We start from the raw sequence: 22162 nt of genomic DNA on the forward strand, positions 1-22162 counted from the left end.
ATCAGGCTTAGTAAGGTTTAATTTACATATACTAAAATTCACCGTTTTAAGGTATACAGTTTGCTAAGTCTTGACCAATGTATACAGTTATGTAACTATCACCACAACCATTTCTTTCACCATAAAAGTTCCTCGTGTCCCTCTGAATCCCTTCCCTCCACCTCAGCCCCTGGAGACCACTGCCCTCTTTTCTATCCCTGTAGTTTTTCTTTTCCTAGAATGTCATAGAATGGGCTCATTCACACTGCGTGAAGTCTGCATGATCATCACAGTGACCTCCTGCACTTAACATAATGCCCTTGAGATCCATCCATGTTGTTGCAAGAATTCGTAGTTTGTTCTTTCTTATTACTAGGTAGTAGTCCATTGTATGGAGTTACCACTATTTGTTTATCCATTCACCAGTTAATGGACATTTGGTTGTTTCCAGTTTTTGGCTATTATGAGTAAAGTTGCTATGAACATTTACATGCAGGTCTCTCTGTGAATATGTTTTTTAAATTTTATTTATTTATTTTTAGAGAGAGAAGGGGGGAGAGAAACATCAATTTGTTATTCCATATATTTATGCATTCATTGGTTGATCCTTGTGTGTGCCCTGACCAGAGATTGAACCTGCAACCTTGGCCTATGGCAGTGATGGCGAACCTATGACACGCGAACTCATTTTTTTGGTTGATTTTTCTTTGTCAAATGGCATTTAAATATATAAAATAAATATCAAAAATATAAGTCTTTGTTTTACTATGGTTGCAAATATCAAAAAATTTCTATATGTGACACGGCACCAGAGTTAAGTTAGGGTTTTTCAAAATGCTGACACGCCGAGCTCAAAAGGTTCGCCATCACTGGCCTATGGGGACAATGCTTTAATCAACTGAGCTACCTAGCCAGAGCCTCTGTGAATGTTTTTATTTCTTTTCACTAAATACTTATAAGTAGAATTGCTGGATCCAATAATTAGTTGATTTAATATTCTCTCTTATTTATTTATAATGCTTTCCATCCTTATCCTCAGTCCCACCTCAGTCCCTCCAATGCTGGATCTTCATCAGCATCACCCTAAAATGTCATTTCATATTATTGAGTTAGAGAGCTAACAGGACAGGTATGTTCATCTGCTCCACAGGCTAAACTCCAGGGGGACGATACACTCATTGATATAAAAGTTTCCAAGCCTCTCTGCTGACATTTATACGCTCTTTCGTCTTGTCATTTCTGCTCAAGAACCTACCTACCTCTCTATGGGCTTTACCAAATCATCGGCTGCCTGGCCTCAAAGCCCCTCATAACCTCACTGTTGTTTCTGAGTGGATCTTGTTTTTCACTCTTTCCCTCTACTCTCAGCCTGAGCTCCGCCACAGAGGCCTTTCCTGGGCATGAGCTCTACCCTGTGCTTCTGCTCGTGCTCTTCTCTCTAACGCTGGCCTTTCTAGACCCAGGTAAGGTTCCCTCTCTGTCTCCACATTCATCTCCTGTCATTCTGGAGCTCACACATACACCTTCCTGCACTCTCCTCCGACTGTTCCAAGCTGAATGTCTTCATTCTCCAAGGGCAATGTCAGCTTCAAGGCTGAGGATGTGTCCTCTACTCCACGTGCATTTCTGCTCAATGCTCTGCACAGAGCAAACACCTGTTCAGAGCATTTATTCATGGATGAAAGCACGGATATAAACATCCTGCCATCGCCTGGGTACAGGGTTAACAAAGATGGTTTAGGGGAAGTCCAAACAGTCCATTTAGAACATGAACCATACCGTCCTCCTTCCACTTTTCAAATGAAAGCTCTTGCCTTGCTCAATTAAGCCTGAAAATGGTTGAAGGTTAAATAAGTAACACTTAACGGCATATAGTCATCCTATCCTATGCCAGGTTTTCCAAGTACACCTGTGGAATGCCAGCAATTTGCTGGATTCGATGTGGGAGGAAAGGAAATGCAAAATGAGTCTGCTGAAATTATAGTTGCTAAATATAAATGATAGGGGGAAAAAACCTACCTAAAATATGTTGCCCATTGAGGCACAGTGGGGTTGGGGGTTACAAACTTAGTGGGTCTCAGAGGTCTATTCAAAGCCACTTATTAAAATTCCAAGCACATGCCACCTACGAAATACTCGAGTCTAGCAAAGAAATTGCTTACTTTAGATGCTTGTTCAAAGACAGGCTGTGATCCACAGCCTTCCTCAGCAAATGTAACAAAGAGTAGTTGATTGGCTGGGGGTGGGAGGGTGGGCACATGTGGCCACCTCCATCTTCAGAAAGACTGTGGCATCAGAAGCAGGCAGAGCAGCGTGCAAACTTCTCCCTCCACAAAAATGTGCACAACCCCACCGACACAGGGAGTGAGCACTGAAGGCCTCGGCTAACATACACCCTGTCCCCAAAGGCCGATCGATGCCAGGTACTTTCAACACCAAAAGCATGATCTGGCTCTGACACGGATCATGGCCCAGGCGTGTGCCTGGTCATGACATTGGAAGAAAAACTTGCCAATGAGGAAGGAAATCAGCTTAGAGTTATAAACACATTGGATGATATTAATAATCTTCAGTCAAAAATAGAAAAACTCTGAGGGGATTTGATCATGATTTTGGAAATCATCAGTGGTACAGGAATGGTGGTCATGAACTTGTTCCTCAAATTCAGAACACTGGGACCAGGGACTCGGATAAACAATTCTTAAGATGTAAGTATAAGACAAACGTAAAAGTAACTAATCCAAACACATAAAACTCATTATCCTAAAATATAAGGCAAACTGAATGAAGGCTTCAAAAAATGAGAGAAAAGTTTCTAGATCAACAATGTGTGACTTAGGGAAAAAGTGTAGTGGTTTCCGGGTGACACAGAAGAGAAGGTCAGAGGGGAGCCTTCCAGAGCGAAAATGTTCAGCTCTCCCAGGTGGTAAGCAGGCATTTGGGACTCTTTTTATAGTAAATTATGTTATAGTTAAGTTTTCTCCTTTTGGATGCTAGTGTTTATTTTTTAAGCTGGATAACAATTTTAAAATAAGCTACTTCCAAAAACTCTCTGAATATTGTTTTAGGACCAAGACGCAATTAACTTCCGGAAAAGCGTGTGCCTGGTGGCCTTTGAGAGGTTTGTTCCACAGAGTTCCAAAAACAAACGACATCCCAGGGGCCCCGGAGAACTAGGTTAAGAGGCAGGACATGGCGGAGCATCTGGGAAAGACTGATTCTGACTCCAGCATAAGTCAGGTCTTGGCTCTGCTCAGATGGGTAGCCCTGGGCAGGTTACTTCATGGGTCTGTACTTCCATCTCACCCGCTGTGACATAAGGGAGAAGCTGGACCAGAAGGGAGCTCTCAGGTCTCTACCATCCCTAAAGGTCCATGGTTTAATTTGGCCTCTGGAGTAAAGAGCACATACAATTGAGTTTCTTTATTAACCTATCACATGTCTCAGAAAGAGATCATGGACACTTGATTTTAAATATACTTCTTGTGAGTATTTTCAAACTGTTCATTACCTCCCTGACCATCGCTGCCATGGTCTAGTTGTACACTTTCCCACCTAAATTCGTGAGGGCACAAACCACACTACATTTAACTTCGTAACCCTTGAGTCTGCATATAATAAAGGGCTCAAAATATAACAAATTAGTTATATTTTTAAACATAAGCAAGTCATCAATCTTTCTGAAGTGATTATATTGATTTAGAGCAAAAAATAATAAAATATCCAGTGGGACCTTGTTATGGACTGAACTGTGTTCCCTGAAAACTCATATGTTCATGTCCTGCACCTCAGAATACGACGGAATTTGGAGACAGAGTCTTGAAAGAGGTAATTAAGTTAAAGCAAGGTCATTCAGTGGCCTTGATCTAACAGAGCTGGTGTCCTTATAAGAAAGGAGCAGATTAGAACACAGAAGAAGGATAGTATAAAGACTATAGCAGGAAGCCATCCACAAGCCAAAAAGAGAGGACTCAGAAGAAACCAAACCTACAGACATCTTGATCTCGAACTTTCAGCCTCCAGAATTGTGAGAAAATAAATTTCTATCGTTTAAGCTGCCCAGGCTGTGGTAGTTATAATGGCAGCTCGAGCAAACTAAAATTAAGGCCTAAAGCCCATCCTGCATATGACAACATTTTTATTTTTATTTATTTATTTATTTAACGACATTTTTAAGAGAAAGGTAATATATCCAAATAACCTGCCTACGTGTGTGTGCGTGCACATGGGTGTATGCACACATATATAAGCACGTATACTAGCAGCACACTGCCAAGTAGACAGTCTGCTGGAGTTTTTCCTTGGCAGGCTGTCCTGGCATGACTCGGATGGTGCGTTACTCGGTGGAAGGCAGGGCCCACCTCCATCTGGCATCTCCCTGTGTGCTAAAGCTGGATTTAAAAGGAAACCATCTGGTCAGGCACCCGCGCCGGCACTACTAGAGGAAACTACAGCTTTAGGGTCTGAACCACCAACCTTCTGCCTGACAAAACCCACCAGCCTTTCCCAAGGCTTCCTCCTGGAGTCCAGATGGCCCAGATCCTGACCCTCCCTGCCTGGGACTCCGCCCTCCTCCCCACATTCATTTAGAGAGACTTCCTGGCACCACAATGGCTGCTCCCTGCATAAGCACCTTGGGCTCTCACCCAGACCTCTCCAGCTCCCACTTCTGTACGAGACGATGTGGCAAGAACTCACAGTCACAACAGCAACTGCAGGACTGTGCATTTCAGGAGCTCTGCAGCATGCCACTGGTGCTTACTGCCTTAGGACTTTATAAAAATTAGTCTGTGCTCACACAGGCAGCAACCAGTCATACCTCGACAGGCAACAGTCCAGAGGTGAGCCTGGGACAGCACGGAGACCCAGAGAGTCTTACAGGCACACACACAGCACCTCGGAGAGGTAGGCCTGGGGGAGACTATGTTATCTGAGTCCATTCATTGGCTACAGAGGACGTGAAGTAGCATCAGACATGCTTCTAAATCCCTGAGAAAAATGTCTAAGATGTTCAAGACACTTAAGAAACACCAGGTAAATGCATTTTAAATGAATGCTTAAACTACTATTCCTATTCCCATTTCAACAAACTGGGAGATTTCTAAGCTAGTCAAAGGAAAGGACACATTTTTTCTTTGGATTTAATAACAGTGCTTGAGGAGTATGGGCATGAGCCAGAGTGATCTCAAAACCTGGCTCCCTCCATTCACCAGCAGCATAGCCTTGGGCAGGTAGTGCAAGCATCCAGGCCTCAGTTTCTCCATCTGTAAAATGAGGGGTAAGACTAATACTCCCCTCACCCACATTAGGATTGTAATAAAGCTAAAATGCTTTATCGCTGGAAAGTAATTAAAGCAGTACTGTAAGCAGCACACAGGAAGTTTAATAAATGTTAGCCACAAACACAATGAAAGATGCTTTTCCCTAAGAACCACCGCACGATGGAGCGACATACCTTAACCTTGGAGTTCTCGATCAAGTGCTGAGCCATGGATTTTATCAAAACATCAAAGAAAAACCATGAGTACTGAAAGAAAAAAGAGGATTCCAGTAAGCAAAACAACCAGTTGGAAGAGACGTTCATTCTCTTAGGCTGGCAAAGTCACTGACATAAATCAAATGTGACCAAAAAACCACGGCTGAACCTCTTGGCAAATTATTACCGGACCAGAGGTTCTGCAGGTGTTCTCCTGCTTTCACATGTCTGACAATAAGTGACTCCATCCCGCCAGGGAACAGAGTACATAAGCTCAGCAACCCACAAAGAGGCACCGCTCGATTACATACGCAACCTTTCCTCTTGCCTGAGTCTCGCCTGCTGACACTTGCCTGTAAAATTTCTAACTCACGGTCCTCCAATTATTCAAATATGACTTACTAATACCTAAGAGGCCATGAAGCTCTGAGTATAATAATAATTTGCAGCTTTAATAGGAGCACCGGTACAAGGGGTAATGTAGGTACTGAAGAACTAACTCTGTTACTGCTTTTTAGGTGATGATCATCTCTAAAAGCACACAAAAAGGGTGAATTGATCTAGCTGAGGAGTCTGAAGTTTCCTTCATCAGTTTCCATACTGCAGAGTCACACTGGCCTCCCACCATACCTTAAGTAGTTTGTTGCTGGTGAGAAAATCGGCAGAAGGCTTGAGAATTGCGGTCATGGATTTGGCCAGTTCTTCATGCACTGTCTTATATTCGGCGGCGATATACGGCTCAGCCTTGTACGCGTACTTTGAAGAAAAGGGAAAGATGCTTTAATGCACTGGTTCTCCAAGCTGAGCTGAAAGCTGAAGAGGCTCCAGAGGAGGAGGATCAGGGACCCAGGTACAATCGCATGGGTGGGAGAGGAAGGTGTGGAAACGGAAGGTGGGAAGGGTCGTTGTCATGTGACAGGAAGAGGGAGCTCAGGATGTCTTCGGGGACCCACCTAAATATGTGAATCACCTGACTCAGGTCAGTGGTCCTCCAGCCCACAGCTCCACCTCCCAAGGACTTCAGGAAACGTGTCACATGACCCTGGGGAACTGAGTCCCTGAACAACCCGAACTTCACTTTTTAAACGAACACATAGCTAAAATTCATACTGTCAAAGATTAAATGGAACGTGTGCAACTGTTTAGAACAATCGCAGCCACCATGTTTACTGCATATTGTCCATAAATGAAGACCTTGTTGATATTTATCCCAGCATGTAGATGGAGGCCAGAGCTAACCTTCCTATCTTGGGAGAAGCAGTGTTCCTGGGAATTTTAGGTGGAAAAAAGAAAAATGAAGACAAGAAGCCATGCCAGAGGCCTAGCTAAGAGTGAGTTAATACTCTTCCTTAAACTTCCACATCATGTGCAGCACCCATAAAAGAAGAAATGTAGTTGACAAAATGACACTAAGTAAATAAATGAAAGGCTGCCCTCTTTGGACTTCCCCTCATCTAGGTGGGAGCACTGGCTATGTGATACAGAAGAGAAAGCAGAGGTATTAAGTTTCATCCCAAAATATACCCCCAAATTACTAGATTTTTTAAAAATAAGTTCTTAGAAGGAAAATTGGAGAGCCACAGATTTAAATGATTGGGACAGTTTATTTTACATACCTTAACATATGACCTCAAGTGGCTCTCCAATTCTTCCTCATGGCACTGGGCAACCACATGAATAATGACCCTACACACCATAGGAATGAATAAAGCAATGAATAGTAATGTGAAAATGAAAACATTTCATTATTATCACAGTAGAACAATGATGATGCTATTGGCACCACAGGAAACAAAGAATTAGATGAGATCTCTACATATGCCTTAAATATAATGTTTAACACACACTAGCATCCGGATATGTATGATTATGCTCCAGATGTGGATAGACCGAAGGGGAAGGAGAGTATCCACCGTACACCTCTCTCACCGTGTCACGTTGACGGCGACTTCCTCATGAGTTGCTCTGGTGAGGACACGGAACAGCTGGTTTAGGATGGTGGGCAAGAAGGCGATCATCACGTGGCCTTCCATTGCGTGCAGGCTCTACAGGCATGGAATACCAAAGTCCAAGTTATCCTTTGACATTAAACCAACTTTCACTGAGCAACTTTCACTCAGTTTCAAGTAAGGATGGAAGAAGTACATCTAAAGCAAAAGGGAGGCGGTAGCAGGCGGGATAAGGGACAAAGAAGTCCATGTCTGTGAACATGTTACATGGCAAAGGGAATTAAGAATGCTAACCAGCCGGCCTTAAGATAGGGGGACGCTCCTGGATTTAGTCAGGTGGGCCTGATGTAACCACAGAGGTCCTTAAAAGTGGAAGAGGGAGGCAAAAGAGGAGAGTCGGGGGAGATGTGCCTAAGGAAGAATGGTCAGTGGTGCAACCTGTTGGCTTTGAGATGGACGAAGTGGCCACAAGCCAAGGAATGAAGGCAGCATTTAGGATAAGAACCCAGATTCACCCCTAGTTTCCAGAAAGGAAACTCACTATTAATAACACCTTGGTTTCAGCCCAGTGAGGCTCATACCAGACTTCTGACCCACAGAAGTGTAAGATAATAAATTTTTGTTATTCTAGGCCACCAAGTTTGTGGTACTTTCTTACAGAACCAATAGGAAACCTATACAAAGTCACCTGGCTCTCTCTGAGGCAGCCCAAAGGTGATTGGGCACAGCAGTGATTTCAGGATTACCCAGTCCAATTCCTTTGCTTAAATCAAACCAACTTCTGCAGTTCTCACCTTTCTTACATTTTGTCCCCATGCCTAGAATGCCCTTTTAGTTACTTTCCTTTTAAAAATGTTCCCCTAGAATCATGTTCTGGATGTAACTCCCTTAGAGAAGCCCTGCTTGCTCCCATGTGCAAGGACTCTAGGAGGGTCCCTGGCCCTGCACAAGGCTGGGGTTGCTGGCATGGATTATCTGTTTTGTTTTGTGTTGAACCCACCTGCTAGGTATTCTCGAAGCTTGTGTTATCTCCTACAATGAACCAGAAGTTCCTTAATGGTAAGACTACAGTCACTGCTTCTACGTGCCTGATTCTGTGCTGTGAGCCCAGGGAGTACTCAACACGAGCAGCCTCTGTAAGTGAGGGGTTTCCTATGCAGGGAACAGTGTGTTTTAGGTCTGGCCGGAGAAAAGTATGCGTGGGACTAGGACGAAGGTAGGAGGAGCACTATTTCTGAGTGCGCTTCTTAGCACTATCTCAAACCATACAGAAGCTGATGGTGCGAGAGTACCTAGCTAAGAGCACCACCAAAGAGAAAACCCAATCAACTCCAAACTCATTAAAAAAGGGTCACTAAGAAAGCCATCTGATACCTTAAGGTACTTCACAAGTTCATTCCCTAGGGCTTGGGCTCCAGATTCAGTTTTCTGACAGTACTGGAAAAAATTATGCAAATGCTGATCCTGGGAAGGGGAAAAAAAAAGTTAATTTAGCATATCTGCTATAGAAATAGAAGTATTTGCTTCTTACAGCATGCATGTTTCATTTAGACTTTGAAAACTGATCATATAAAAATGCAAGTATCAAAGAGATAAAAATGAAAACAAATTTTAAAAAATGCTTCCAAAGATCCTCCAACAAAAGAGAAAAACTGTTAAAAAATGTTACTTGTACTCTTCATTTATTTCAGTATCAATGAGCACCTTATCTGTACTTCCTTTCTTCAAAAGAGGACTTACAGAGTAAAAATATATCCATAGAACATGTCAATTAGACTTTTGTTTTGCAAAAAAATTATACCAACTCATTCACAGGGCAATCATTGCTAATTTTAACGGACTAGTGCATACCTGAGTATACACCGTAGAAACCAGATGAGTTGAAACTTTCAGCAGCGGCTTGCTTCCATCGACCCATTTAATTTCTGGACCACAATGCTGAAAAATATGGGGGGGGGGATATCCCAACAGATGAGTGATCTTGGCTTCAATCACCATCCTGAATAAGGATCCTGATGAGGTGCGGAAGCCCCAACAGCTCTGGTGACTTGATGGTCATGCCTATGCCTGGCTAACAACAGGATGAAACCAACACTAATTCCTGCCTGCTTTCTTTCCCCAAGTACAATGTTCTTCTTCCTGGATTTTATAAGTTATCTTTCCTGTTGAGCTGCAGCTATAAGGATTACTGTCCATTTGAGAAGGAAAGAATCCTATTCCACCAATGACTTAACCAAACTCGAGCTCAGGGCTCTGAAAGTGATGGCACAAGGTACCAGATACAGCGGAGAGGACAGGAAGTACTCCTGGCACAGTCAAAGGATCAATATCTGTTTGTGCCTATTTTTAGTTTCAGAAACCTTCATTTTTCTCATGTTCAGATTAGGAACTATAACTGAATGTTACATGATTTAACCTTATTTTGGAATATTTTAACTATCTGCTCATAATATGGGCCCACATTTGGCTCTATTTAAAATGTAGAGAAACATTAAAAGCCATTCAAAATGAGAGGAAACAAAAACCTTTTCTGAGCATCTTATAAAACTGAAGTCTATATAATCTAAGACAGCTTAAAAAAAATGCAAAACCAACAAACCAATAGGAGGAATCAGAGACAATTCAGGCATTAATGAATCAGAACGAGCTACCATGTGGATGAGATATTTGCTTACTGGACTTATTACATTATGTTGGAAGATAATTCCTAACCATTTGCATGACCCTAAGAATGCATCTTTATTTGAGCATGGCTAGTTCGCAGAGATTTTCTTCCTTATCCAGTATCTCCAAGTCTTCATGTCCTTGCTGAGGCATTGCTACTTCTGGGCTTATACTAAAATGCCCAAACTATAATTCTACACTGTGACACTGTTAATATCACTGTTTCCCAATGGCCTAAGTTTACTTGAAAATGAATAACGAAAACCAAAATGCCAAGACTGGGAAAAATACTATGTCCTTTTTTTGTGTCATTGTTGCTTTAGCTGATCTTTAATGTTTTGTGAAGGAATGGGATAAATCAATCTTAAATTCCGATACCCTGCCCATCCCAAGCTCCTGGTAGCCAAGGTAGCCAGATGGGAGATTGGCTGAGACAGGAACGTGCTGCTCATTGGTCACCACCCTTCCATCTTTCAGAAGAGGAAGCCAGGAATATCCAACTGTTGAAACAAAGAACAAAACAGATTCACTGTAAGTGTAGGAAAACTGATGAAAGAAAGCCAATCTTACTAAATTACCCGATCTTCAAGAACTGTTAATATCAATCAGGGTTAAGAAATTGAAGAGACCCTGAATACCATCTCTGTAGAACATTGACTGGTTTGGGATTAGAATTCTAAAATTACCTTTTATAGAAACTTACATACACAAACCAGGCATGCTACCTTCACGAACATCATCTAAAAACTCCTTTGCAAAAGAATGCAAATTCATATCAAAATAAAATCTAAGAACCTAATGTTAAGTTATCAAAAATCAAAGGGATAATGAAATTTCAAACCTTGTGTTTCAACAACATCCTTCTTCTTTGTGCTTCCTTTGTTTGAATTATCACAGCTGACATGGAAAAATGTGAACAACAAGTGGTGCTTTTCGTGTAGCTGGGTGGGCAATTCTATTTTAACCTGCAAGGAAAACAAAGCAACAACTTTTCTAATATTCCAGAACAACAAAATTTCTTGGTGACAGCAGCCACACAACGTGTCACCCAATGCCTAAGGGTGCATTTGGTCTCCAAACTAATAGTCACATTTGTAGTTAAAGAAATCTGAGACTGTAAATTGTGCTAAGGAAGAAATGGATCCTTGATACAATGTTATACTGTTATGGGCTGAATGTTTGTGTGTCCTCCCCTCCCCGCCCCCCCAACCCCTTCCCAAATTCACATGTTGAAATTCTAACCCCCAAAGGTGATGGTATTAATAGGGGCTTTTGGAGTTGATGATGTCATGAGTGTGGAGCCCTCATATATAGGATTAATGCTCTCATATAAAAGAGATCCCACAGAGCTCCTGAGCCCTTTCCACCAGGCGAGAATACACCTGAGAACCTGCGACACTGACCATGCTGGCACTCTGACCTCGGATTCCCAGCCTCCAGAACTGTAAGCTATAAATATTTGCTGTTTATAAGCCAGTTAGTCTGTGGTATTTCGTTATAACAGCACAAACAGACTAAGACATGACTGACCAAAACTAGAAGAGTCGATATTTAAATTCCAGAAGGTACTGGAAAACACATGAGAGAAACCACTACATTAACTTCACACCAGCCAGGCATGGTGCAAAACCAGGGCAGAACATTTACCAGTAGAATTCCTATAGTAGTTTTAATGACCTACATATAATTTTACATAAGGAAACCCAACAATAAGAAAGGTCCAACAGATGTAACTATACTTAAGTATGAATTTGAAAGAAACTATATCAGAATTATTAATTGTGGTAGTGATAGAGGAGGGATTTTTAAGTTTTTTTTTCTACATTATCTGCATTTTCCAAGTTTTAATTTTTTACAATAAATACATTACTTTTATAATTAGAAAAAATTATGGAAAATAGAGATAATCCAACATTTAGTTCTATCACTGTCATTTCAGTATAGTATGCACCTCCCCTTGAATTTTGCTTTACTAAGCAAAGAACTTGAGTTTTCCTTAAAATGGGTTAAACTGGGTTTTCCCTTGAAAATCTTACCTCATCATAAAATTCTGGGTTTTGATGATGGTGTAAAACTGCAGCGAAGGCGCTTCTTGTGAACACGGGCCCACCAGGCCTGCCGTAAATGCACTGAAATCAGAGTTAGCAAGGGAAACACCAGCATTCAATTAATAGAGTAAGAAATCAAACTCAGATGTGTTGTAAAGAGCACTCCCACAGCAAAGCTTAGCCATCTCTGATGGATTTCTTCTGCCTGTGAAGACTCCAGACCCACAAGCCCTTTAGTCCTGGGCCCAACTCACCCTCCAGCTCCCCTCCCACCCACTGAGCTATCTCTGAACCAGACCTTGCTCACGGCTCCCTTTCCCACTGCCATGCCTCTGCTTATGCCATCCTCTCTCCCAGGGATCTTCCCTTCTATGTGCCCCAAGCAAACTCTCATGCATCCTTCCAGAAATGAGGAACTCCTTCCTCTGTGTCCCTTCAGCATTTTTCTGTTCTAATTATTCAGTTTTGTAAAATAAACCCTTTCAGTACCTTCTGTATGCCAGGAGCTTTTTTTCTCATAACTGTCTTTTCCCACCAGATTACAAAATTTCTTGAGGGCAAAAACTAAACTACATTGTTCTCTGCAACTTTGTCTCCTTCTCCTCTTGCAAAGTCATTTTCATAAAGTTTCAGTAAGGAATTTGGCCTCTGGAGTCAGACTGCCTGGGTTTGAACATCAGTTCCCCTAATGTATGACCCTAAGCAATTTATTTAAATTCTGTGCATTAATCTCCTCATCTAAAAAATGCAGATATTCATAGTACCCAACTCAAAAGACTATTATGAGAATTACAGGAGTTTAGTACCTATAAGGCTCTAAGAGCAGAGCTTGGAATATAATGAGCACTCAGTAAGCATCAATAATATACTATTATTATTATCATCATACTATAATAAACATTTAATAAATGTCAATCTATTATTATTATCAATACTATTTATATTATCAATGTTACTAATATAATTCTTAGCATCCATACAATGCCTGGCTCATAGCAGGTGCACAATGTGTTTACTGAATTGAACATGCATAAGAACCCTTCACCCCTAAAATGTATAACAAAAAAGAAATAGTGAATTAGGAATAAGAACTCAATTATTCCATATTCCGTAAGGTTCAGCATGTGTGGTTATATGTTGTGATATCATGTATTTGTGTGTTTGTGTCAATTAAAATGTCCAAACTCCTTTAGTTGTGCCATATCACGCAACTGCATTATTAAAGTGGGAAAATGGGAATATATATAAAAAAACAAACCTTCAAAGGCTGAGAGTCTTCTTCATCTGAATCTTTGAATTCAATGCAAATAGCAATATTTCTGGCCTGCAGCATATTTAAAGAAAAAAAGGGGAGGAGGGGACAAAAAGCCAGGATATATAAATATTTATAAAAGAACATGAGAAACCAAAACCCAAGAGAATTTAATTCCAAAAATGAAACCTCATTCTTTATACTCACCTTGGCAAAAGACTTCTGACTGTCATATTTCAAGTACTTGGGATAAACATAAAGGTGGTTATTATAGGTGGTGTACGGCTGAGTATATTTTGCTAGGCAGGGCACAAATTCCTCTACTTCAAACATGATTGGAGTTTTAGTACAGGTTTCAAATTGCTTTGTGGGAATGTATGATGAATTGACATAATCTGAAAAATTAAAAACAAGCAAATTGAAGTAAAAAACAAACAAACAAAATTTTGTCTGTTTATTACACAGAACTTACACTTACTGGGAAAGTCTGAGGAAACATTATCGATTGTAATGTCTAGATTGCCCAGTATCACTGGGAGCTTAGCCATCTTCTCAGGTCTACAAACAAAGAAGAGAAAAATCAAACACTTATAAGTTAGATGAGCTCCAAAACCTAAATTATAGAGAGCACTTCCCAGAGAAATATAATGCAAGCCACAAAAGTAGTTTTAAACTTTCTAGTAGGCACATTTTAAAAAGTAACAGGTAAAATTAGTTTTAAGAATATATTTATTTAACCCATTATGTCCAAAATATTATATTTAAATATATAATTATTTGAATTATTCAAAATCAGATGTGTATTTCCATTACAGCTCATTTCAGTTTGGACTTGCTATTTTTCAAGTGCTAAACAGCCACATGTGGTAGTGGGTACTGAGTTGGACAGCAAAAGTCTAGTTAAGAACATCAGCAAAATGTTAAAGTTTTCCTGAACCATTCCAACCTCACCATACATTCTTCGCTCATTTAGAATCATGAAAATTCAGAAGCAGAAGTCATCTTAGTCTCTGGTGTCTAGCAAAACACTGGGTACCAAGCAGGTACTCAATGAAATGTATGGTGTCTGTATTTGGTCTGACTCAATCCATTACAGGAATCTCCTCTACAATGTGCCTGACAAGCACTGCCACTGCTTCACCCTTCCTAGGGGCAGAAACTTTCAGCACTCAGACTGCTCTTCCGCATAGCAAGGGAAGGGCACCTCTCTGAAACTTCCACTCATCAAGGGGCTTGGTTATGCTTCCCTATGGAACACCTTTCAACCATCTAGAAACAGCCTTCGGAAATCTTCCATTCTCGGCCCTTCTACATCTTCCTCCAATGCCATTTCTCTCCTCGAAGAAGGTCCCATTTATATTGTTGCACCCAGAACTGCATAGATCAGGCCCAATGGCCTGAGCAGTGAGGGTAGGATACCTGTCTGTTTTTACTTCATCTTTTATTGATTGATTTTGAGAGAGAGAGAGAGAGAGAGAGAGAGAGAGAGAGAGAGAGAGAGAGAGAAGCAGAGAAAGAGAGGGAGAGAAACACTGGTTCGTGCACTCATTGGTTTATTCTTGTATGTTCCCTGACAGGGAATTGAACCTGCAAACTTGGCATATCGGATGACGCTCTAACCAACTGAACAACCCAGCCAGGGGCATAGCTATCTGGCTTTGAACAATACACTCATCTATTGATGCTATTACTTTTAGGTAGCCACACCTAGTGATTCAAATGAAATTTACAACCACCTAAAAGTCCTAAATCTTTGTTCATATGCTTTACTATCATGCCACATCTCTCCATTCTGGATTTATACAATTATGTTTTTGGAACTCAGAACAGGATTTGATTTTTGTCTTGATGAAATTTCATTTCTTTATATATGTTGAGGCATTTCTAGTTTATCAAAACCCTCCTAAATCCAGGTATTAACATCAAATGTATTAAGATATTTCTAACGGCTTTGTGTTGCGAGGACATTTCACCAGCATGTTACAGTCTCTTATAAAAGTCACTGATGAAGATACTGCACAGAATATTGCCATGAACAGGTTCCTCTCAACCCTCTCGATGCTCATCGCCAGACTGACACTAGCCTATTCATCACCCTTCTTGGCATGTGGTTACTCCAGCAGTTGAACATCTGTCTACTCAAGTGTACTACACTTCTCTGACTAGCTCATGGGATATCTTGGGATATACACTTGTCAAAGGCTTTGCATTCCTGTTGTACCAGCTTAGCAGCCCAATTAAAGAGAGAAGCAGAAATGTGATTAGAATGACTAGTTTGACATGACATGACTTATTCCTAGAAAACAGAACAGTTTCGTGGTTCTTCATAAGCCACCTGTTTAATAATGTCGTTTAGATACTACCAAGAAACATCAAAGCTCACTGGTCGACAGATGAAGCATTTGGTTTTGTCCCCATTTTTTAAAAGTTCCTAACTCCTGCTTTTAAGATTCCTTTGTCAGGAAGGCAAATCAATAATTTTTCACACATCCTGCCTCCCGTCAAAAAAACTTAAGGCCAAAATATGCCCAGCAAAGGAAATCAGTTTTTCTAAGTTCAGAAATGAACTCCTCAGATTCTCAGCCAGATTAACTTCCACCATTGCCCAACCTCTCTTTATCACATTGCTATGGGCTGAGTTGTATTCCCAAAAAGATATGTTTAAATCTTAACCCTAGTATCTGTGAATGTGACCTTATTTGGAAATGGGGTATTTGCAGATGTAATCAAGTGAAGATGAGGTCACTAGGGTGAGCCAATATGACGTGTTCTTGTAAGAGGAAGGACATTAATCAGACACACAGGAAGACAGTCATGTGAAGGAAGACAGAGGCAGAGTTTGGGGTTATGCTGCCACAAACCAAGGAATGCCTGGGGCTACAGGAGGCTGGAAGAAGCGAGGAAGGACCCTCCCCTGGAGAACTCAGAGGGAGTGGGCCCTGCCAACACCTTAATTTTGGACTCCAGCTGCAGAATTGTGAGAACTAACTTCCACTGTTTTAAGTCACCCAGTTTGTGGTAATTTGTTATGGCAGCCATAGGAAACTAATACACTCATTAATAGATATAAAGCATTTAGAATTATAAACAATAAGTACTATATAAGTTATCCTCCCTCCCCCGCTACCCAAATCACCCATTCAGTTAATAGTACCAGGAGCACTCCACTGTGTAAGTCAGAAACCTGGATTTATTTATCTGAGACTACCAACCATTTTTTTTTCTCTTTCCACCCTAATGTCCAATCAGGAAACCAAGACCCATTAAGTGGGCCTCTCTGACATAACTTGAATTAGTTTCATTCTTCCTGTTTCCACTTGTAGTGGCTTTGCTGAAGCCCCTCCCACTTCTTACAAAGGTTCCTCAACCGCCTCCTTCTTCCCCAGGTTCATCTCTATCCTCAACCCACCCTTAACAGAACCACCAATAACATCCTTTACAGAATTCAAATCAACTAGGTTACTCTTCCAATTTTAAACCCTCTCTTCCTTCCCAAGGACTTGAGGTTAAGTTCCATGCTCACCCAACATGCCCTAGGATGTTTGAGTGGAGCAATTTAAAAGACTGCTCCTGCTTCCTCCCTCCCCACCAACTTCAGTTCTCAGAAGTGGAACTAAGCAAGGCCTGGAGACTCACTTCCGAAAGTCCGCCAGGAACTTCAGCATGTCGTCATTGGAGAGCTTATTGCTGTCTTGCTTGTAGAGAGCAGAGAATCTGGCATTCTTGTCAAGGTTTCCAGATGTATCCCTAAACAACGTCCTGAAATGGCAAAACAACACTTCCAAACTGAATTTCCAAAAGACCAAAATAAACCTACGACTTTAACTCTGGTTTCTATGTGAAGACTAATTATTATTCCATTGGCTGTAGCCAACAGAAATCTCATTACCTAAAAACATGGAAGATATTTATGAGGATGAACAAAACTAACTCAATTTACATAGGAAACATTTCCAGCAAATGGCCTGTGCTTGGGAAACAACATACACAGTCGAGTTCTTAAGAAGCAGAGATCGAAAAATAAAGAGGACCGGCAGACCACACGGGCAGTGGCCCATGCCCAGCTGGAGACACGTGGCTGGAACCTGGAATACTATCTCTGCAACACACATTCCTGCTCATCCTGCCAATTCCACACAGCTACCCTCCAACCAGCATCTTTCCTTTCTGTGACTCTAATAAATGATTATTCAGATACAGGGCTTACATACTTTTCAACTTTACACATTTAAATCCTATTCATCTCTGGGCAATAAAGAGAATAGGTTGGTCGATCTATAATTCAGTCTGTCTATCTATCTATCATCTATCTATCTATCTATCTATCTATCTATCTCCATATATCTACACCTATATCAAAGATATAAAAGATGTTCCCCTTACCTTGCTGCCCAAGCAAATGGCATCCTGTACTGTCCTAGTCTTTGGCATGCCTGCTTGGCATTCTTCAGCACCTTCTGAGCAACCTTGAAGACATCAGAATAAAGCCATGAAATGCCGAATCCCACTGACAGAAGAATTATCATCTAAAGAGCTTGTGCAGAATCCCATAATTTGGGGATAAATATTCATTATTAAAACATGATAGGTATTGTTAGGGCAAAGTTTTAATTTTTATATTTTTGCTTTCTAAGTAAAAATTCTGCTATTTTCACTTCCTAATAACTAATTTTGGCTTTTTGTGGGTTAACTGATTAACCCTATAGTACAGAGTGAAGCAGATTTGCTTTTAGCTTATTATGTACACATGGCAGGTCTATTAATCAACTATACACCATCGCTACAGCAGATGACACTTTATTTTCCAAAATTTGCTTGTACTGGGATATGGCATTGTTACCAATGCAAAGTCTGATCCATTCAGAGTGATGTGTTGAAGGGCTTTTTACATTAGTTAAGTACATCCAAGACAGACCAAGTTTAGGAGAAATCATCTAGTTCTTGTGAACCGATGTGTGCTCTGCAGACTGCAGCATAAGCATCAGGGGGAAGCTGTGAGGGATGCAGAGCCCCAGGCCTCCTAGGTCAGAAACTGCATCTGACCAGACCTCTGGTGGCCCGTGTGCACTGGGACTGGGTTTGAGAAGTGCTCATCTAGAAGGTTCAGAAGTAGAATAATAGAGCTGTCTGTCTCTAAGTCAAATTGAAACCAGCTGTTTGAATCTATAGGCCATTACACCTCTCTAGGTTCCACTTTCCATACCTTAAAAATGAAGGGCTTAGTTTATACTTTTCATTACAAAACATTATGATTCTGTCATAATCATGCTGTGGGAATTGCTGCCTTCATGAGTGAACTGGAAAACACATCTTGATTCAAACAGATGCCAGAAGCTCAACTAGGCCCTCCCTTTCTTCTTCAAGTGGGGCGTATTCATGTGGGGACTCAGGGGGACACAGTCGCAGGGTAAAATGGCCTACTTTCCTGAGGTGGCAATTTGGGGAGAAACTATTATTTTTCGGTTTAACAATAATGACTATATTGTGGAGTAAAATGCAATATCTGCATAACACTTAAAGCTAAAACACAAGGCTTCAAGTAAGTTTCACTCTTCCCTGCAGTGAATGAGGACTGAGCGCTCAGACTTCCCAAAAGTGCAAATGGATCATAATGTAGTGAAAGTCAGAGTGAAAAATTCCTATTTTCCCTTTGGGTTTGTTTCTTTATTCCTTTTCTTTATTCCTACCTTCCTTCCTTCCTTTCTTCCTTTCAAATCTGTTCGTGATGGGCCTACAGAGACTTCTCATAAAAATTTTCTCCAAAACAAAAATTTACTCCAAAAGATGTTCTACACCATATTGGAAAACACAAAGAGACAATTTTTATATACAGAAAAAAAATCATCCCTCTGTCATCTCTCTGCCAAAGCTTCCACTCGGATGTAACATAGTTGAATGTTAATCTCTGCTTTAATTTGCTACCTCGGAGGTGTGACTAAATGGAACAATGTGCACGTGGTGGAGCTTTTCATCGTAAGTGATGAAGAAACAGCAGACATCAGCAGATGCTCAATGGACATTGGGACGTGTGGAGTGTAACGTCCAGCCCACAATGATATGGTTTTTGCACCAACATGCGCAGCCACATTTCAAACTGTGCATGTGGCAGACAGAAGTAGCAATGGTGCGTATGGGCCTTGGAAATGTGTCGCATGCACAGTCAGGGGAGTAGATCTTATCTTGGGCCTTCACTGATTATCAATCAAAGCATCAAAGAGCTAAAAGCGCTCTCGTCCTCATTTTTACAGATTTGATTTAAAAAATAAAACAGCTTCTCTCTAGAGACCAAACTTTACTCAGCTTTTATCAGCCAGAAACACATGCCGTCTGAAGCAATGCACCTGGTAAATGGGCTTTTACTTGACTGGGGCTGTCATAAATGGTAACGAGGTCCTACATGGGTCAGTGGTTTGTGGAGTCCATATTAGCACTGTTTTTTACATTGTCTGTTTGATCCTAGCACTGTCCCTGAGAGAAAGGTATGAGCAGGGAGCAACATTATCCTTTAACTACAGGATTAAATATCTGGGGCTCAGAGAGGTGATATGATTTGTCCAAAGTGCCCAGGCTAGTTAGGTGCTCAGCACTTACGTGTCTGACTCCTAGAACCCGTTCTTTGAGGGCCATCCTGTGTCCTGGTGGACACACTTGTGATGCATGGGTGGCCACAGAGAGGGAGAGAGGAAACTGAGTCAGCTCAGCAAACCTGTTGGAGCCTCTGGGTGTCCCCTCCTCCTGCTGACCCGTCCTTGGTCAGTATATTAGGGCAATCTTCAAATGACCGTGTATAAAACATTTTTAAAATAAAAATACTATAAAACTGGCAGGACAGCACTCAACAGCTTACTCTAACCAGGTAGCTCAGAGTGCAAGCAAGTGACAGTCAAGTGTCCTTTGGCCACTCTAGCTGTGGGACACTACGGAGGTAACTAACCCTTTGAAAACCTTAGTTTTCTGAATAGGAAAGGAGGTTTTGCACTAGATGACTTCTAATAATCAATAAGTCTATGGTATGTCTGCATCTACACATTCCCCAGGTAATAAACATTACTTTGCACAAACACCAAACATATATCTTCTTGTTTCCCTTCCTTCTTCGACCTAAGGTCGTACTACCTCTGCCACCACACCCTGCCCCCCCCCCCCCGACAAAACACAAATAGACCTGAATCACCAATCCTACTGGCCATACCACCTGAGCCAGACTGTCTCCCAGTCTTGTTTCATTTTTAAGTATAAATGGACCCAAATATAATTCCAGAACCTGAGAGAGACACCAACAAGTGAAATAAACTCTATCTATCTACACTAATAAAAGAGAAACATGGTAATTAGCGTACGACCGCTACCCTTTTCATTGGCTAATTAGTGAGTATATGCAAATTAACTGTCAGCCAAGATGGCGGTTAATTTGCATATACCGGCTCTGAGGGAAGGCTGAAGACAACATGGAAGCCAAGGGCTATAGAAGGGAGCAAAGTAGAGGCAGCAGACACAGTAAAGGAGCCAAGGCTGCAGAGGCAGGAGGCAGGAGGGGAAACCCAGCCACAGCGGCTGGGAGTGGGAGGGGAAACCAGGCAGCAGCGGCTCGGGGCAGGTTGGGAAAACCCACCAAGATGGAGCGGCTGGGGGCAGGTTGGGAAAACCCACCAAGACTGAGAGGCTGGGGGCGGGTTGGGAAAACCCACCAAGATGGAGCGGCTGGGGGCGGGTTGGGAAAACCCACCAAGACTGAGCAGCTGGGGGCAGGTTGAACAAACCCACTAAGACTGAGCGGCTGGGGGTAGGTTGGGAAGTCCCACCAAGCCTGAGCAGCTTGGGGCGGGTTGGGCATACCCACCCAGCCACAGCGGCTGGGGGCAGATGGAAAAACCCAGCAGCAGCGGCTGGGGGGCGGGTTGGGAAAACCCACCAAGACTGAGAGGCTGGGTGCGGGTTGGGAAAACCCACCCAGCTGCAGTGGCTGGGGGCAAGTTGGGAAATTCCAGCAGCAGCGGCTGGGATGGGTTGGGAAAACCCACCAAGTCGGAGCGGCTGAGGGAGGGTTGGGCATACCTACCCAGCCACAGCGGCTGGGGGCAGATTGGAAAAACCCAGCAGCAGCGGCTGGTGGCGGGTTGGGCATACCCACCAAGCCAGAGCGGTTGGGGCAGGTTGGGAAAACCCAGCAGCAGCGGCTGGGTGCGGGTTGGGCAAACCCACCAAGACTGAGTGGCTGGGGGCAGGTTGGGAAAACCCACCAAGACTGAGTGGCTGGGGGCGGGTTGGGCAAACCCAGCAGCAGTGGCTGTGGGCAGGTTGGGCAAACCCACCCAGCTGCAGCGGCTGCAGGCGGGTTGGGCAAACCCACCAAGACGGAGCGGCTGGGGGCAAGTTGGGCAAACCCAGCAGCAGCGGCTGGGGGCCGGTTGGGCAAACCCACCAAGCTGGAGCGGCTGGGGGCGGGAGCGAAGCCTGCCTCAGCGGGTTTTGCTCCCTTCTCTGCTTTCCTCCAGCCACAGTAAGCCCTATTCTTGCAGGAATCTTCCTGCAACGGGCCTCTAGTCTATATATAAAAGCCTAAGCGACTGTTACGATCGAACAACCGGATGACTGGCCAGTAGCTATGACACACACTGACCCAGACCTTGCTGCTGTGGCCCTGACAGCCCCGAATCTGGTTCACCCGCACCCCAGACCCAGACAGAAGGGAAGAGGGAGTCTGATTCCTCATGGAATCGGCCGTTGGTTAGCTTGCTGCTGGGGCCAACCTCCTGTAGTCCCTCCCCCCAGCAGGCCGCAAACCCCCCCCCCC

At 42.5% G+C, this 22162-nt stretch overlaps 1 protein-coding gene across 13 annotated transcripts in view; it reads right to left on the bottom strand.

The window, feature by feature from the left end:
* The window catches only part of DOCK9 (dedicator of cytokinesis 9), a 154227-nt gene that overhangs the window by 65337 nt on the left and 66728 nt on the right, over positions 1–22162 (bottom strand). For all 13 annotated transcript variants that reach the window (XM_023764196.1, XM_014466081.2, XM_023764190.1 and 10 more), the window contains exons 14-27: positions 17752–17834; positions 17005–17127; positions 13847–13926; positions 13576–13763; positions 13375–13440; positions 12105–12197; positions 10910–11033; positions 10447–10568; positions 9256–9342; positions 8779–8868; positions 7385–7500; positions 7072–7141; positions 6086–6211; positions 5435–5506 (exon numbers count right to left, since the gene is read on the bottom strand). In XM_023764196.1, coding sequence (XP_023619964.1) covers positions 5435–5506; positions 6086–6211; positions 7072–7141; positions 7385–7500; positions 8779–8868; positions 9256–9342; positions 10447–10568; positions 10910–11033; positions 12105–12197; positions 13375–13440; positions 13576–13763; positions 13847–13926; positions 17005–17127; positions 17752–17834 — 1440 coding nt within the window. The remainder of the gene's footprint in view (positions 1–5434; positions 5507–6085; positions 6212–7071; positions 7142–7384; positions 7501–8778; positions 8869–9255; positions 9343–10446; positions 10569–10909; positions 11034–12104; positions 12198–13374; positions 13441–13575; positions 13764–13846; positions 13927–17004; positions 17128–17751; positions 17835–22162) is intronic.

This window comes from Myotis lucifugus, unplaced genomic scaffold, assembly GCF_000147115.1.
Source record: "Myotis lucifugus unplaced genomic scaffold, Myoluc2.0 scaffold_320, whole genome shotgun sequence".
NCBI lineage: Eukaryota > Metazoa > Chordata > Mammalia > Chiroptera > Vespertilionidae > Myotis > Myotis lucifugus.